The following is a 19017-nucleotide window of genomic DNA, read 5'->3' on the forward strand; positions in this document are numbered from 1 at the left end:
TGTTTTTGGAATCGTGGAGTTTGTTAATCAAAAATTCGTTTAAAGTGTAACAAAATATGAAATAGATAATAAAATAAATTCCATATTCCAAATTTGGGATTCCAGATGCCCATATTCGGGTGGAAACGTTCGTTACTCAAAATTTGATGGCTCTAGGCACCGTTGTTTTGTCACAATGCGAGAAACATACATATAACAAAGGGCGATAATATTTGGTGGCAACAATTAGAAAAGTGAAGCAGATATTTAAAGTTTTCGACGCAAAATGCCAAAACGAAATTATTAGCCCTTAATTATTAGCTCTTTGGGCTAAAAATGTAGTTTAAAGACTTTTAATTGGATTGATACAGAAAAGTGCTGTAAGAAATTTTAACAGTTGTATTCATTTTTTTCATTTTTTGAATAATATAATGATTATTCAGGTTAATGATCCGGTACTCTGCCATGGAATTTAAGAACTACTAAGCTATGAATTCAGTATATGAATTATGAAACTAACTTTAATTAGTTTTATAAGCATTCGAATATCATTCTAATTCTATGAAACTAATTAAAACATTTTAAATAAATTTTAAAGGACATCACCTGAAAATTTCATTCAGATTTTATGATTTACATTTTATATGTATCAGGGCGGAATCAAGTCGATAAACAACGTACATGTCAATGTTTAATTAATTTTCCCTTAAATATTAACAACATATTCCTTACGAGCTTTAAACAAAATGAGATATAGACATTTAAAAATATGTTTCCCCTAATTATGTTTTGACACTTTTTGATGAAAATAGTGTACACTAGTGGTTTTCAACCCTTTTTTGCCCCATGTACCGCTTTTAACGCAGCTAGACGATCGTTTCTGCTCCTTTTCCAAAACTTGAAAAACACATACATAGTTATTCAAATTAAGATTATGTTTTAATTAGTTTCATAAATTAAACAAGAAGAAGTATAGAATCATAAATAACAAAACTTGAATAAATGTAGCTTTTTCTATTCATAAACTAAAACTAAATACTTAAAAGGGAAACAAAAGGTTGACCGCATATTAAACTCCACCTGGGGGGGGAGGAATTCCCCCTCATGGTTGAGTAGCCCTGGTGTATATTATAAATGCTAATATATTCCTAACAGCATACGGTTATCTAAAAACATATTACGTTTATCTATAAAATTTCTTCCTGATTCTTCTAACTATACACTATAGGTGGTATGCGTTTGAGAGCCAAGCATATTAAATGACAGCAATGATATCGTTTTTATAAAAACTTAAGTACAGTTTCCTGTTGATATGCATGTTAGTAAAGTTAGAATTATAATTTCTGTTTTTCGCGTAGTAATATATATCAAGAAGTAAAATCACCCTAAAAAGGTCCACTTTAATTGTTTAGTTAGCTTACGTACAGGTATACATACTTGCAAATATTTTTCCATCATAAAAAAATATAAAATTTCAAATAGTTTGAAATTTGATATTTATATTAATAACATTGATTTAATAATATTTGATATTTATATAATAAATTGAGATTTGATATTTATATTAATAATCTGATATTTTTTCAAATTATCAAATTTCAAATAGTTTGAAAAAAATATCAGACTTCGAGGTGCCCATGTTCGGGTGAAGGACTATGTGTATAAAAAATTCCATGGATCTACGTGCCGTCCTTTTCCATAATGCAAGGAACATACCTATTTTATATAAAAATTCTTCATTATTAGCAATTAGTCTCGAAACAGCATCAGTTTGCATCGAATCACTTTAAATATCCGAATCATTTTCAAATTGTTGCCACCAAATATTATCGCTCTGTATTATTTTTAAAGAAACTAAGTAATGAAGAATTTACATGGATGTATGCATGTTTTCGCATTCTGAAAAAACAACCGTACCTAGATTCATCAAATTCTGAGTAATATAGTCCTCCATCCGAACATGTGCACCCGGAAGCCCGAATTTAGAATTTGTTTTATTGTCTATTTTTCTATGTAAAACTATAACGAATTGATTAAACAACTCAACGATTTCAAAGCGAGCAGTGGCAACACTCTTGGGAATAAAACACTTTTATTTCCAACGCGAGAGATTGTCTATCGCAAATTAAGAAGATATCCTCTTTTTAAATATTTTAGCACAATGCTGAATTAGCCCAGATGCTCTCGAAATGTATATGTATCCGTAAATGGAAAAAACGCCCGTTTGGGCGTGATCTGAAGACTTTTCAGATTTTTTTTTAAATAATGCATTGCGATAATAATTTTAATAGAGTTAAAATTTCGGATACAAAAGTGATAGGAGTAAAAGGTGAGTTTCGAGGGTAATAACATCTCTGGTCCTAGAATGTAAAGGAAAAGGTAAAAAGTTTCTTTATCAGTTACGTAATGCAAATACATGTCAAAAAATATCTTCTACTCATTACAGCACTCTATGTACTTTAGTTTAGTCAATTATATATATTATTAAAAATAAAATAAATATATAAACTGTTAAGAAATGGATTCGTTGTTTTTAATTTCTTCAGGAGGTTGAACAAATGCAGAATGATTAAATTCTCCTAAAAAATTAAATATCTTATGTCTTTCCAAATGGCAACACTCTAAGAACGGATTATATGCGAAGGTTGTGGAAGATGCATTAAGTACATGATGTTTCACTCGGTGGCAACACTTGTCAAAGGGAATGAATGATATGTACATAGTAGCTCAATATGACATAATGCTCTAGAAATTTTGGATAGATAGATGTTTCGGATATAATGCAGTATGAGATCTACTTTTAGTTATTAAATTCTCAAATGTGGTCACTAAAACGCTATTTACAAATTCGAATGTACGATGAAATGGCGGGGAAATGAGATGATTAAAACTAAAGCGGTAGACAGCATACCACATCATTTCCGATGATCTAACCTAAAAAAAGAAAACACTCCGTTTTTTCAGAAAGAAGTAAGGATATTGTTTCGTACGTACGAGTTCGTAATACGCTCATGTCCATAAATTAAGGATAATTGAGAACCACACGGAAGTCGGACTCTAAAGCAAATATTTCACCTGTAGAATTATCGTACACTTCTTCAAAAATAACATGCAAATTACAGGAAGCCATCAGAAGAAGTGTATACAAGGAATGGTAGCAAAGAAGTAAAATTGTTCGCAAGAGTTCTATAAACAGCTCAGTGCCACAGCCAAATAGTTATGACACAGAGAACGAATGTGGATGAATTTGCATGGTAGAATTATAGTCTACCTGAAATGTGGGCGTACTCAGATGAATATATCCGAGGAACTTGGAGCAGCCCAAAATGTCATCTGTAGACTTTCTCAGCCATTCCCAAATAATGGAAATGTCAGTAGACATTGCAGTACAGGTCGCCCCCCCCCGAGTTACAACGCCAAGTGACGATCGGTATTTGGCAGTAACTGCCAACAGAAGCAAACGGAGCACAGCATCAGACCTGTCTCGTCAGCTATCTTCAGCCACGGGTACGACAGTTTCAAGACATAAACGTTTGGGACAGATTGGTATATATGCTCGCAATCCTTTAAGATGTAATCCACTCACGGTAACTCACCATCTCCAGCGGTTAGCCTGAAGTGGAGAACATGCATTGTGAACATCGTCATAGTGGGCTTGTGTGATGTTTTTCGACGCGTCCAGGTTTAGCTTGCAGTCTGATTAACGTCGGACTTTCGTATGGAGATCGCCATGTGCCCGCTATCATCAAGACAACATCAATGAACGATACCGCTGCGGTAGTGCAGTAGTGCTTATTTGAGGTGCAATTATACTGGTCTCCAGAACAAATCTGCATGTTCAGATCTGAACCATGTCAGGCCAAATTTATCGAAACATCATTCTGGAACAACATGTACGTTTGTTCAGGGTGCCATGAGAGCAGAACTTCTATTTATGGATGACAACGCCCGTCGTCACCTTGCAAACAGTGTAAAGGAATGCATTCAATCTGAGGATACCACCCGTATAGAAGGGCTAACACTCTCACCTGACTTTAATTTGATACAGCATGTGTGGGACATGCTTTATTTATTACGAATTACAGCCCGTCAAGCACCTGCTACATATGTACCGAAACTTCGAAGAGCATTCCTTGCTGAGTGGAATAATCTTCCTCAAGAACAGCTCGATAGTTTGATACTTAGCATGCCTAGGCGTTGTACGGAATTATCTGGGAGACATACAATATATTAACCATCATAGCAATCACGTAATGTTAAGTTTTTGTAAAGGAGATATCTTTTGTAATTGCTTCCGGGAGAAAACATCGTAGTTTTTATGAATGGTATCACACATACACCATCATTTTTGTTCTTTAGCTTTTGATTAATAAATGGGTTTTATGAATAAATCACGTTTGTTTTGTTTGTTTCTGAACCTTTATTTGCCAGAGCATTATCCGCAATTTATGGACTTGAGTGTAGATTGAATGCTCAAGTCCGATAATACTTTAATGAGATTTATTCTTATCAGCAGAAATATATCAGAACTCCAGAATGTTTCTCAGAGATATTCATACAAGTGGTCATAATATCACGGAGTAAAATCAATAGTTATACGTCAAACTACTAAAAACGTTACATACAATGCAATACAAAGCGCATCTAAAGAGAAAGCTAAATCCAATATCTCAGTTCACACGGAACTAAACAACTCGCAACAACAGTCACTAAGAAACTTCACTTAGACGCTCTCTCTTCGACCTTTTATAGTTTTAAACCGGTTGCGAGATAGTTCTCGTACTTTCTGCTTTTGGAAACTACTGGAAAGCAATATGAGGATAGAATTACGGTTGCAGCTAACACAGTGGTTAATTACATTTATTCAGTTTCAAAACAAATTACCGAGATATCCATTTACTCAATGTGAAATGTACGTGACCCTTTATTCTTACTTTTACGGAATAGCTGTTTCTTAAAATTCACCCGCTACATTGCACGGGAAATACATTAATTTTAATCATAATTCTACTAAAATTATCTATCTAAATACAAAATTCGTAACAATGTATTTTCTTAATATTCACTAAATTTTGGGTTGTAATCTGAAATATCAGAATGTAAGTTTATTTATAAATATATGTATGTGTTTCACATACATATATCCATACATACATACTATGTATGGATTATATAATTTTATTATATAAGCTATTGTAATTTTATTAAAATTATTTAAAATGGTATTAAAATTAATTTTTATTTTCCGAGACAGCAGTATTCACTTGATATTTCCTGAAATGCAGCAAATACACATACTAACTAGTGTTACAAATGATTATTTCAAAATATTATGCAATATTATTGAAGAAACTAAAAGGCGAATACAACTAACAAAGTCTTTCTTTACGCTACTGAGGTACCTTTTGCAAATAATAAAAACTATATCTTCTGAATTCATCACTATTTACCAATTTTCCTCAATGCCAAATTAATCAACTAGCAAGGGCAACTGTCTTTGAGATCAGGTCGCTTTCTTTTGAGGAAACAATTGTACTTTGATATCCGATCATTATAAGATTATTATTAGAAGCAAAAGTAAAATATTTTCCTTATAACACTGTACCCTATGATTTAAGCTTTTTTTCAATACAAAAGCAAGGCTATAAATTTTAATGGCGCTGTCTATTAAAGCTGGCATACATATTCGATCGACTTCAAACAGTGCAACATAAATCATTAAAATACTGCAGCAATGAGCAGACATAATCTATAATTTATATCATTATGATTTGTTAAAATTTCATACTATTGAATTGCTTTGTAAGAATGTAGATTAAATTTTGTAAATAATATTAAGATTAGTTCCAATTTATTCCAGTAATGTATATATTATTGTTACCTTTATTATTTTAATTGGAATAATTTCTCTTTCAAGTATTAAAAGAAAACATATTACTTTTATTGATTCCAATGCAAAACAAAAAAAAAATCTGATGTGTACACCACATGACTTCCTGGTACGGAATATTAAATTACACGCATTTTTCTTGCATTTCATTTAAACTCATTTGATTGAATTAAATCTACTTCGCCGACAGCGCATAAACCACAAATTTATAGAATAAATGCATTCATTTAAATCAATAAATGCATTCTTTAAATTTCACTCTATTTGTTTACCATAGCGAAACACACTGGCGCTAGGTTCACTTAACAGTATTATATTTCGTTCATATTATAACTCATAATGCACAAAATTCATATCATTTAAAGAATAGAATTATCTAATCGTTGCCACATGTTCTATTCAAATACTATAATAAAGCTAGAATGATGTATAAAAGAAATTAAGCTAACAAAACAAAAAAGAAACAGTTTTTCACAGACGATTGAGTATTTCTCATTCAATTAATTCAGTTCTCTCTTCGCGACAAGGCAAAAATACATAAAAACTCAAAATATCTGTATTAAAAATTACGAAGTAAATCTTAAACACTTATTTCCTCGAAAAAATTCCAGAAAGGATTAAGCATGATTTAATTCGCAATAATAAATGAAGGCGTTATCTTTGTTGTTGCGAAGCTACGTTTCTCTAGATTGGCAACAAATCCACTACTCTGCTGTTTCAAATTAAACAAGTAATGGCCGCCATCAAAAATATTATTAGGCTTAGCGTCACTTAAACAACTTTAAAATTGTTGATAATTCTAAACATATTGCATACAGATTTACTAAAGGCATAAAAACCTTAACCGAAACATAACAGCAACTTAATTCTATCATTTTAAAGCAAAAAAGGTACAATTTACAAACATGTAAAAGTAAAGAAACTGAGATCACTCAGCCGGGTGACAGAGTGGATATATATATAAATATATTTATATACGTTTGGCGCGGCCGATTCCAACCAAAATACGAGGTGCACATCTACATGTTATAGCAGTCCTATATACAAAATTTCAACGTTCTGAGGCTACTCGTTTTTGAGTTATGCGAGATACGTTCGTACGCACGTACGTACATACGTCCGTACAGACGCCACGAAAAATTGTCTTCAGAATTCATTTTAAAGCAGTTTTATAATTCTTTTGAAGGAAAAGAGTCTTTTATTCTGTCCTTACGTACAGATATCACGCAAAAACATCGTTAAATTGCATTCGAAAGCGGTCAAAATGGATATTTTCGTTAAAATATGATGCCTGAAACTTTTCGCGATTACAATACTTCCTTTTCACTTCGTACAAAGAAGTAAAAAGGTCATGCGTGCACTATTCCAAGACTCTAAAAGTATTTTATTTTATGGTTAATACAAGAACAGCATTAGATAACTGCTTTGGAATATATTTGCAATAGGAGATATTCCTATTGTTATTTAGGTATCTCTGGTTCAAACCTTTTTAATATCTTACTGAGCTTTTACTTTATACGGAAAACAATAGCAAAATTACTATTAACCCGTTTCTCATATCTGTCTCTAATTTATGAGCCTCTTGTTCTTTCTGTTTGCTTTTCCAAAAGTATACATTTTGCATGCGTTTCTCATGCTTAGATGATCATACATGTACTCAATTATCTGATACTAATTTTTCTTTTCATGAGTACCGAAATTCATATTGATGTAAAGAAAGCTAAAATCGTTACGGAGAGTATCGCTATTAATAATGTTGAACTTTAAAGAAATTTCAGCTGTATGAACAATATTCCAACATTAAGACCATCTTTAATTGCACAGTATAGTTAGGACTATTTAAAATTAACATAAACGGCTTTGAGAAAAGGGGAAGTTCTGCCGAAAAAATAAGATTACCCTGACAAGTCTATTTAACATTGAGATAAATGGCTACTTCTCTAAGTTCGCGAGATATCGCCAAACTGGCAATAGTTTTGGTGACTAAATTTTGTTGCCGAATTTGGCGAAGAACCATCAAAAGTCGCTAAACTTGGCAACATTTTGGTTCCGTCCATTTATAACCATTATTGGCTTTGTAACTGAATAACTGTATTTGATCTATATTTGTTTTAGAGATATTAGGTGTTTTTGAAAGCAGGCAAGAAGAAAAATGAGCAACGCCTTCGCCTGGAATTGAACCACGGACCTCTGGAATACGCGCTTAGCGTGCAGACCACCACACCACGAAGGCATGCTAAGAAGGAGGGAAAAATACCTTATAATGTAACTTTATCCTGATATGTAACTTTAACCGTATATGCCTTCCAGTAATTTGGAAGGTACTAGAGATTTCTCGGCGGGCGGATAAAACAATATAAGACGGAAGAGAGCATCATTTCTCAGTTTTTCAGTTCAGAGCTGACTTCGGAGTACTGAAGGATCTACGCGCATGCTTCTCTCTTTGGATGCGATTAGCATTGCGTTGTGTTTAACGTTATTAGTAGTTTGAAGGGGTAGCTACTGATAGTGCTCTGCTATATTGAGAAGAACGGAAAGTTTCAGAACTGTAAAGTGTTTCTTTTGGAAAAAATAAATTTTATCAAGCTATTATCAGTTTTCTGTGCATTCAATCCATTACGAATCCAAACAATAGCACAAAACAATAGCGTTTCCATTTACCGTATAACTCTAAAAAAACTCACTGCCTTTCTCCCCTACTCAAGTAATCAGCTTTCTTAGCATCACTCTCCTGCAACATTGACTCCTCATTTCAACAACCAATCAGATAGCAGCGAGCCATGCCGCACAGGCTGACCAGCCTAGGCGCTTGAATTAAAATAAAATGAACATTTTGTTTCGTCTTACAAATCGCTGCCCATAAATTCTTTTAAATATGATTCTAGTTGATTGAGAACTGCTCTTTTTTGTCTTTACTTCTTCTCCGGAACAGAAATGCTAGACGCATATTGTTGACGAAACGTTACCGCCGAAACATAAGGCGAAATAATTCTTGTTTTAGCAGATTTTTTGTCTTATAGTGCAGAATGACAAAAGGAAAAAATTTTGAAAAAAAGAAATTTTACATTACGCCCTTTTTTAACGTTTTCTGTGTTACCTTTATTTATTAAATATCATGTTCGTCGCACTTAAACCATAAGATACAGTGCAACAGTAATATCGCAAAATAGTTTAAAAAGAGCATATCTTTAGAATTTCTGATACTCAGTCTCGCGCACTGGAGATAATTTTTTTTTCCGTACAGTTTTGTAATTGTTCGTTTTAAAATCGTTTAATTTCTTAATCAAAAACACATAAATGCTTTACAGAATATGAAACTGATAATAAAACAAATTCCAAATTTGGTCTTCTAGATTCCCATATTAGGGTGGAGACGTACGTTATTCAAAATGTGATGGCTCTAAGTACCGTTATTTAATCACAATGCGAGAAACATACATACATTTTTGCAGATTCTTCATTATTTAATTTCTTTAAATGTAATACAAGGCAATTATATTTGGTGGCAACAATTTGAAAAGTGATTCAGACTTTTAAAGTTTTCGATGCAAAATGCCCAAACGTAATAAATAGCCTTCTGGACTAACGCCCTTTGGGTTAATTACAAAACTTTTAAAAGCAGTATAGCAGCATACGTTTAGAATTCCCAATGGAACGTTAAATATTGACATATATTTTTCTGTTTTCTCAGCCTTTTTTAAGTCCATCATATCAATATTCAGCATTTTTACTAAGATAGCTTTACAAAACTTGTCTTGCCTTTTCATTATTAACGTTTTGTGAGTTTACGTGTTTTCTTAAATATCATGTTCTTGGCGCTTACGCTATATAAAATTTGATTGAGCAGCAAAATCACAAAATACACTGCTGGCCACCGTAAATGCAACACCCTGAAGGAAGCATGCAAAAAACATGAAATTTACAACATGCATTAGCAGAGGTGAGATATGCAAATGATTAGAATTTCAGCGCAGACGCACATTGCGCGCGCTGTGCTATTTAAATCTTCGAGTTTTCGACGATTTCAAGTTCGGCAATAGTGTTTTTCCTGTAGTTTTTTCAAAAAACGATCAATTATGCCTCGTAGTAAGCAGTGATCATCGTTTGATCAAGTATCCGAGTTCGACAGAGGAAGGATAGTGGCATACCGAGAGTGTGGATTATGTTTCAGGGAAATCGATATTCGTGTTGGACGAAACCAAACAACTGTAATGCGGATATGTGACCGTTGGATGCAGACGGGTACGACGGAACGACGTGTTCGATCGCATCCACCTCAGTGCACTACTTCAAGTGATGACAGGAACATTGTGCGCATGGCAGTGACGGATCACTCAGTCACATCACGAACCATAGCACAGCACATTCAGTCTGTAACGCATCACCCAGTGTCTGCGCGTGCCACTCGACGCCGTTTACAGCAGAGTGGTCTGTCCGCAAGACGTCCATTGCTTCGTCTGCACTTGACGCAGAACCACAGACGTCTCCGCCGCCAATGGTGCAATGAAAGAAGGAAGTGAACGGCAGAATGGAATGAAATTGTCTTTACTGACGAGTCTCGCTTCTGTCTGCAACACCACGATGGTCGGATTCGAGTCTGGAGGCACTGCGGAGAGAGGATGCTGAACAGCTGCGTTATGCGTTTTTTGAATTAATAAATAAAAACAATTTTAAAAAGAATAGTATTACTAAATTTATCGTTTTTCTGCCTAATTGATCATTCAATAATCATTTGAAAGAAATTTTTAAATTTCTTAAACAATATTTGATTTTATATAATGAACAAAGAGATAAGTGTTGCGGCAATAAATATATAAAATTCTCCTTTACTCTGGTATTAACTCTGTTAAATATCGTTAGCTATGGTATGTTGTGCTGTCTGAATAAAAAAATGGTTGCAAAAATGATCAGAATGTTTGGAATCTCATAAATTAGATATGTCCAATATTGAAATCGTCGGTTTATGTCTGAGTATTTTAAAAACTTTTTACCATAATCAAAATAAATTAGATGTAAAATCAAAAATTTATTCCTAAATTACAACGATTCATAGAATCCTAGCTGTATCCGATAATACAACTTTATAGTTTGCAAAAGGAAATTCAGCATTTCACCATACACTCATGAAAGGTAATTTTGCTTTAAAATACGTTTTTATTTTTATGACGTTTTGTGATTTTTAATATCATTCAAGAGCATGCATTTATTTCAAACAATATTCTGCTTTTTTACTTACTCTGATGAAAGATTTTTTTTTACTTACTCTGATGAATGTTTTGTTGTAACACATGAATTCATTTTAGGAAAAATACCATCATTCAAACTAAATGCCATGCAAAATTAAACAGGTATATATTTTCTAAAAAGTTTCAATTCAGATACCCTGCATGTGTCTTTTAATAAACACCAAACATCACAAACATGTACACAAATTCTAGACTTCATGAACAAAGGGGACAGCCAGGATCAAGTTAAAGGGTTTCAAAGCAAACGAATCTAACAACTGAGAACAAAAAAAGCATGCGTCTTCTAAAAGCTGACAGTATTAGAAAAAAAACCTTGCAGTTCTGCGATAGAAATGAAACCGCAAATGCTTGGATATAATTATCTTTCAATTTTTTGCTTCAGGACACTTCAGTTAGGCATATTAAATTTTGCCTGTAAAATCTCTTGAAGTGTATATTTTCTGGAATTATAATTCGCGTATTACGTTGAATGATGCAGCAATAATACTGTTCCTTGAGCACGGGTTCGTAATAGCACGAGTTCGATAATAGGTTAGTAAAAATTTATTTTTATCAAAAGAAATATTTCAGAACTCTAGAATTTCCCACAAAAATGTTCGTAATGTTCACAATATCACACAATATAATCAATAGTTACACTTCAAACTTCTAAAGACGTTAAACACAACGAAATGCAAAGCGCATCTAAAGAGAAAGCTAACTCGGATTTATCTCAGTTCAAGCGGAACTACAACTCGCAACAGCTGTACCCGACGAGACGGCTCCTGACCTAAGCTGTCCTGCAGGACAACGAACAGGATAATACCATCCCACGGAAGGAAGAAACCATTATGAGCACACCACAGCCAACCGCCGGGTGGTGGATTAAATGTGCTAAATTGAACGATAGTCATGAGAAAATGAAAGTTTTTGTTATAAAGACTATTGTGCCTTGTGCACTAGGTGCTTCGTGCGATTAGAAAAGAAAAATGATTTCAGAAGAAAACTAGTCTTGAAGGCAAAATGTAAAAAGCATTGATGTGAAAGTTAGGCATAGTAATAGAAAATTTGGACTTTCAGATTTTAAATTTAAAGAACTAGCATATACATCACAACCAAAGAGCACAAAATTTGTGAATAGACATAATTTGACAAAATTTTTATAAAGGAACTAAAAAATAAAGAGAAGCTATTTTAACATATCTAGCAAAGCTACAGAACACTGATGCTAAAATCAAATTTCATTAATCATAGTTAATACGAAAAACAGAGCAATAAAATTTAATTCAAAGAACATTATCTGTTTATAATGATTCTTACCTATATAAATCAATTAAGGTAAGAATTTATCTTAATTATAGAATAAATGTCCTCCTAATTAACATATTCCGGTTACAATAAATAAGCAACCGAGAGCAGATGCTCTTTCTTAGGCGTTAAATAGTTTTCAACTGGCTGCCAAGATATTTCTAGTTTTTTTCTAGTTAGCCAAGATATTTCTTTTTCTGCTTCTCGAAATTACCGGGAAGCAATAAAAGGGTTGAACTACGGTTGCAGTTAACATAGTCGTCAAGTACATTTATTCAGTTTGAATATATATTACAGTGATAAAGAGACAGGACCAAAATGTCACCAAGTAATCGCCCAAATTTCGCGACTTAGCGAGAAATCGCCAAATTTGGCGCCAAAATAATTTGCCAAAACCGTTGTCAGCTTGGCGATATCTCGCCAAATTACCGTGATACCCATTTACTCAGTGTTAAATGTAATTGGCTACGTATTCTTACTTTTCCGGCACAGCTCCTCTTTAGGTATTTTTTGTTTTGTTTTGTTTTGTTTTGTTTTTTCGTGTTACAAAAGAAATACAACAATTTTATTTACAATTCTACTAAAATTATCTATCTAAATACAAATTTCATAGCAATATGTTGCGAAATAATTGAATAGGCTGATTTACATAAGAAAAATTCATTTTATAATATAATATTTTACTATCTTATGCTTATTTGGATTTGATTTTTACAGTACGGTTTTGACGCCGGTCTACCCTGGGAGTGGGCCTGCTTTCTATTGGTAGTCCTCAGCGTCATAATGCTGCCTGTGACACTGTTTGTCTTGCCTGCGGATAGGATACGAGAAGAGAAGGGTGGTCTCTTCTCTGCGACAGAAAAAGAAGTGTCGTCCGTGGCTCCTTGTGTCTGGGGCACTTTCACGTACATCCCAGATGATTACATCTTCCACAGTAAGTAAAGATTTCACGCTGCTAGTTTGTAATGCCTCCAAAAGATGCTGTAATTTTCACTTTGCTATAAAATCATACCAGAAATAAATATGCTCGTAAAATTAATTTAATCAACTCTTTTGTACTCATTCTGTACGAACATGCATTAATAACGGTAGGTATAAAAAGCGTCCCTCTAATGAACTTCGTAAAAGTAAGTTTATTCATCAATTATCAGTGTTTAATGCCATCAAAATCTTGGCTTCTACGAAGTATTCAATTGCAGATTATGTATCATGTATAATTAAATCAGCAAATACATGTTTAGAATGGAGCTCAAAACTTTGGTACTCTACATAGATTACAAATTTAAATAGGATTTAATTCTCCTCTCGGTAGCCTAATTATCATTTCAGCCAACAAGAAGAATTATTCCTTCCACATAATTATTGAAAAACAACTTACTCGTGGTTTACTTTAGAAACCCAACAGCTAAATTACAATACGTACCATTCGCTCTGTGGATGTATCCGGATCAGATAACGTACTTGAGATATAGCACAAATACGAAATTTGTTTCCTGCATAGAAAGAATGAAAATCATACATAGTGTAAAGTCGTAGATTTACCCAAGCGATAAACACAGCAGTTTCAATTATTTATGAGTTCTTCCCATTATGTCTATATCTAATACTCTTTCGTGCTTCTCTCTTTGAAGAAGCGGAAGTTTGTATGGTGTTTATTGCCTCAGTCTAAGCTTAAACTTCTTTCTCCAAGAAACTGTGTGGAAGAAAAGAAGAATGGAAGTTCAAATTTTAGCTCAAGCTATTATTAAAAGTAATGAAACCTTTTAATATTTAGGGAATAGCTTTTTTTAATAATTAAGGTTTAGTATCAAATTTCTCAAAATAACGAAAAATATAGATTTGTGCCAAATTCTTCAAAACTTATCATTTATAGAGAAAACTTGAGTGAATCTATTCAACGTTCTTCAGTTCAGAAATTAATTAATTGTGCTGGCTGACACAATCTAAGGGGAATTGTCATTGCAAAAGGTGACAGCCACTAAAGCTAATGCAGCAGCAAGTGGAAATTTCGTTACGTGATGCAAGGGACAAGAGATGGAGGACGTGGCCACTATACCTCTACCATAAGGATTAATTAACAGTGTAGCACCCAGTCCTCCTTTACTTAGAGTTACCAATTCCATGGAAAGCAATGGATGCCATAGTGAGAAGCTGGATATGTATACAATTTTTTATTTTTTGAACATGTGGGTCACGTGATTACGCTAATATATTATTTAAGACATTCGGCGCGCGTGCAAGCAACTACTATTGGATGTGACATCTCAACGAAAAGGAATCAGTTGGGGATTGTGAAATTATGAATATATCTTCCGGATATAAAATTATTAGGTGACTTTGCAAACGGATGCATTATGGCAAAGTTTAAAGAAAGGCAAAAAAAAGCAGATTTTTTTTGCAAGATTTAGCGTCGCCGACAGTGTTAGTTTGTAACTTTGGGAAGCATTAAAAAAAAAAAAACTGACGCGTAGGCGCGAAGTCATTCTAGCACTACAACGCCCATGACGACAAGTATAATGTTCCTAACATCCCCTCGAATGGCAAGTCAATTTCGTGCAACGCCTTAGCAATCTAACTGCACTCTTCTGCACACATGAGTATTCATGAACTCATCATTCATCATTCAAGATGTACCTGCATTTATTATACAACAAAACTGCCTTATACTAACATTGTACTCCAGCTTTCATGTGACTTCATGTACTCCATTTGTCTTTTTGTGCCTTAAGTGACTGTGTGTATGTACCTGTTTTTTTTTTCTGTGCTCTCTGTTTATGCATGTGACTCATTGTGCTTTGTGTATTGTTGCCTATGCATTTTTATGTCTTTTTATGCGTACGTCATATTATCCAAGTATTTTTAGTTTAACTACCTACTATCTGTAACACCACAGCTTGCCTCTTCAATCTGTAATACAATCCTACTGTTACGAATTTGGTATTTAAAAAGCTAATATTAGTTCAATTATTTAAATTAATTGAATTTATTTCTCGCGCAGTGCAGCGCGTGACGAATATTAAAAGAAAGCTAAGCCGGAAAATTGAAAATACAAGAGCGCGTGCATTAAATAAATAAATATCTCTGTTTGATTTCGAGAAAGTACTGGAAAATTCTAGCGCGTGATTTTAAAATCTTATAAAAGGAGGAAAACATCTCAGTTTGTAGTAGTTGCTTAGTTTGTTGTTATTTAGAAAACTGCTCTTGTTGATTGTAGCGAATTCGCGGATTAGCGTTCTTTAGCTGTTTTGAATTACGTTCTATTGGACATTTGAGTAGTTAAAAGATAACTACTGTGAGATATTGTAATACTGCATGATAATTTGAGAAAATTTAAGCATTTTTGTTGTGATAATAATAATTTTTTGTTCATTTTTCATCGGACTTGTGCATTCATTTCATAACGAACCCGTACGCACGCAACAATTTTTGGTGTCAGGAGTGGGGTTTGAATGCCAATAACAAGAGCGATGGAAGAGCAATTAAGGCAGTTAATATCAGCCTTTGCCTCATTTAAAGAAGAAATGAAATTGGGCCAGGAATCCGTTAAGGACGAAATGAAAGCCGTTCAAGCTGGTCAAAAAAAGATTGAAGCATGTCAAGAAGAAATGAAAAGAGAAATTACCTGCATAATAGAAAATAAATTTGAAGCTATGGAAGGCAGAATTGACACAGTTGAAAATAAAGTTGGACAAATTGAAGAAAAAGTTTCTTTCGTAAAAGATCAAATTGAAGAAAGAGTTTCTTCGGTGAAAGAAGAAATAGAAAAAAAAGTTTCTTCTGTAAAAGAACATATAGAAGGGAGAGTTTCGGCTGTAGAGGAACGAATTGAAGGAAGAGTCTGTGCCGTCCAACACCAAGTCGAACAACAAATTGATGAGAGAGTTTCTGCAGTTGCCAAAGAAATGGAAACTCTAAAGAAATTCGTAGCGACGGCAGGGAGCAAGAGTGATGATTTTAAATTCTTACCGATGCCTGCTCGTCCATTTCTGAAGCTATCCACATATGATGGGAAGACATCCTGGCAAGTGTACAAGACCCAGTTTTCTATCGTTGCGGATGCGAATGGATGGGATTCCCAAGCTAAGGCCTGTCATCTCGCCGCTTCTTTAAGAGCCGACGCAGCGGATATTCTTCAGACTCTTCCCGAAAACAAAAGGTTAGATTTCGAAGCTCTGTCCGGCGCCTTGGAGCTGCGCTTTGGCGAGAAATGTTTAAAAGACTACAGCAGGCTTCAATTAAAATCCCGTCAACAGAAGCCCACCGAATCACTTCAGGAGCTCGCCACGGATGTTGAAAGGCTGTCACATCACGCCTTTTCGGAGTGCCCGACAGAAACAAGGGAAATCCTGTCCCTGCAATATTTCATCGATGGGATCCGGGATCCCGAAACACAGAAGGCCCTACGAATGGCAGATGTAAAGGATGTAAAAAGCGCTCTGTTGTACGCCGTGAAATTGGAGGCAGCCCAGCAAGCAACTCTTAGAGATCGCTACCCAGTCAGAGCTGTGCGAGTCCACGACCCAGGGGACCAATTGATGGCTCGTTTAGATGATTTATCCAGACAAGTCGATGCTTTGATACGGAGTAGCAGTGAGAACAAAGTGGCTGTAAGATGTTGGAGATGGGGTTCTGAAGGTCACCTACGACGGCATTGCAGAACACCCCAGGGCACGGATAATAAAACGGATGAGTTGACAAGACCAGTGAATGCTTTAAGACGGAATAGTGGTGAAACGAAACCGACTCTAAAGTGCTGGAATTGCGGTGTTGAAGGCCACCTACGAAGGAACTGCAGAACTCCCCAGAGCACGGAAAATAAGGCATACGATTTAAGCAGACAATTAAATGCCACGGGAAGGAAAAGGACTGACAAGAAACCAAAGTGCTGGAAATGTGGAGCTGAAGGCCACGTACGAAAGAATTGCAGAACACCCCAGGGTACGAAAATTGAGACAATTTCTGAGCAACGACGCAGGAAACAAATTAATGACCATATCAAGGAACGGAGGTTGCCAGATAATGAAAAACCCTGCTTTAAAGCGCTTAAGATCTCTATAGTGAGTGGCAACAATAACGGACTGTCCATCAATGGGAATATCGATGGAGTTCCTTGCAATATGATCATTGACACAGGAGCTAATGTTACCATCATTAGGAAAGATTTAGCTGAGCATTTTAAAGATAAACTTATTTGGACGCCATCCTGCGTTACCCTTCAGACTGCGTCTGGTGATAAGATCGACATAACTGGGAAGTTAAACGTGAAAATCACATTTGGAAGTGCCGCCTACCATCACACGGCATATGTGGCGGATATCACAGATCCGTGCATACTCGGATTGGACTTTTTAAGGAAATACAATTTTTCCTTAGACTTGAAAAACAACAAACTGCTTCCAGCATCTGATGGCATGACTGTCCATCCTCAAAAGGGATCCTCGCCTGGAAATGTCGACGCCTTGTCCGAAAGATCCAGCTCGGGAAGCTGCCGAAATCATACCAGGGTCGAAAAGAAACGCAAGACTACCAGCTATTCTCCATCTCAGAAGCTCTTCGGTCAAGACCTTCGTCTGCCTTGTGACCGCCTGTTTAGTCGCCCTGCGGATGCGCGTTCATCGCCTGAGGAACACAACCAAGATGCCCAGCCCCGGTTTGAGAGGATGCATCGTTCTGCACGAAAGCGAGTCAACTTGGCGACGGAGAAAATGAAGACCAGATGCGACACAAGAGCTACTAGACATAGATCCAACAAAGGAGACAAGGTGTGGTTGTGGAACCCGATTCAACGAAAAGGACTGAGTCCTAAATTACAGTCACCTTCGGATGGTCCATATACAGTGCTGAACACGAATGACGTCGTGGTTCGGATCCGTGAGTCTTCGAACTCTTACGACAGGTTAGCTTATTACTATGGCCATAGTACATAATGTAAATAATTGTAAATAGTATAAGACCATGGTCCATTTTGTTTTTAAATGTGTCTTTGATTTGATTTGTATTTAGTATTTGATTTGCATTTAGTATTTGATTTTAATTTGATAGCATTTGATTTGTTTTATGTATTGCATTTATTGTTCATGTTGTTTATTATTGTAATATAATGCTTATTAATGCATTTATGCCACAGTTGTAAATTTAGCTTCCTGTCCAGGGATTGTACTGCCCGGGACGTGCAGTCCTTGGGAAGGGGGCAGTGTCACGAATTTGGTATTTAAAAAGCTAATATTAGTTCAATTATAAATTAATTTGTTTTATTTCTCGCGTAGTGCAGCGCGTGACGAATATTAAAAGAAAGCTAAGCCGGAAAATTGAAAATACAAGAGCGCGTGCATTGAATAAATAAATATCTCTTTTTGATTTCGAGAAAGTACTGGAAAATTCTAGCGCGTGATTTTAAAATCTTATAAAAGGAGGAAAACATCTCAGTTTGTAGTAGTTGCTTAGTTTGTTGTTATTTAGAAAACTGCTCTTGTTGATTGTAGCGAATTCGCGGATTAGCGTTCTTTAGCTGTTTTGAATTACGTTTTATTGGACATTTGAGTAGTTAAAAGATAACTACTGTGAGATATTGTAATACTGCATGATAATTTGAGAAAATTTAAGCATTTTTGTTGT

The 19017-nt window shown here is 34.9% G+C and overlaps 1 protein-coding gene across 1 annotated transcript in view; it reads left to right on the forward strand.

Moving 5' to 3' along the window:
* The window catches only part of LOC118187530 (equilibrative nucleobase transporter 1-like), a 321014-nt gene that overhangs the window by 199753 nt on the left and 102244 nt on the right, over positions 1-19017 (forward strand). The window contains exon 7 of the mRNA XM_085811987.1: positions 13120-13336. Coding sequence (XP_085668113.1) covers positions 13120-13336 — 217 coding nt within the window. The remainder of the gene's footprint in view (positions 1-13119; positions 13337-19017) is intronic.

Source organism: Stegodyphus dumicola, chromosome 2, assembly GCF_044657685.1.
Source record: "Stegodyphus dumicola isolate Sdum_Otavi_A_Nest chromosome 2, ASM4465768v1".
In the NCBI taxonomy this organism is placed as follows: Eukaryota; Metazoa; Arthropoda; class Arachnida; order Araneae; family Eresidae; genus Stegodyphus; species Stegodyphus dumicola.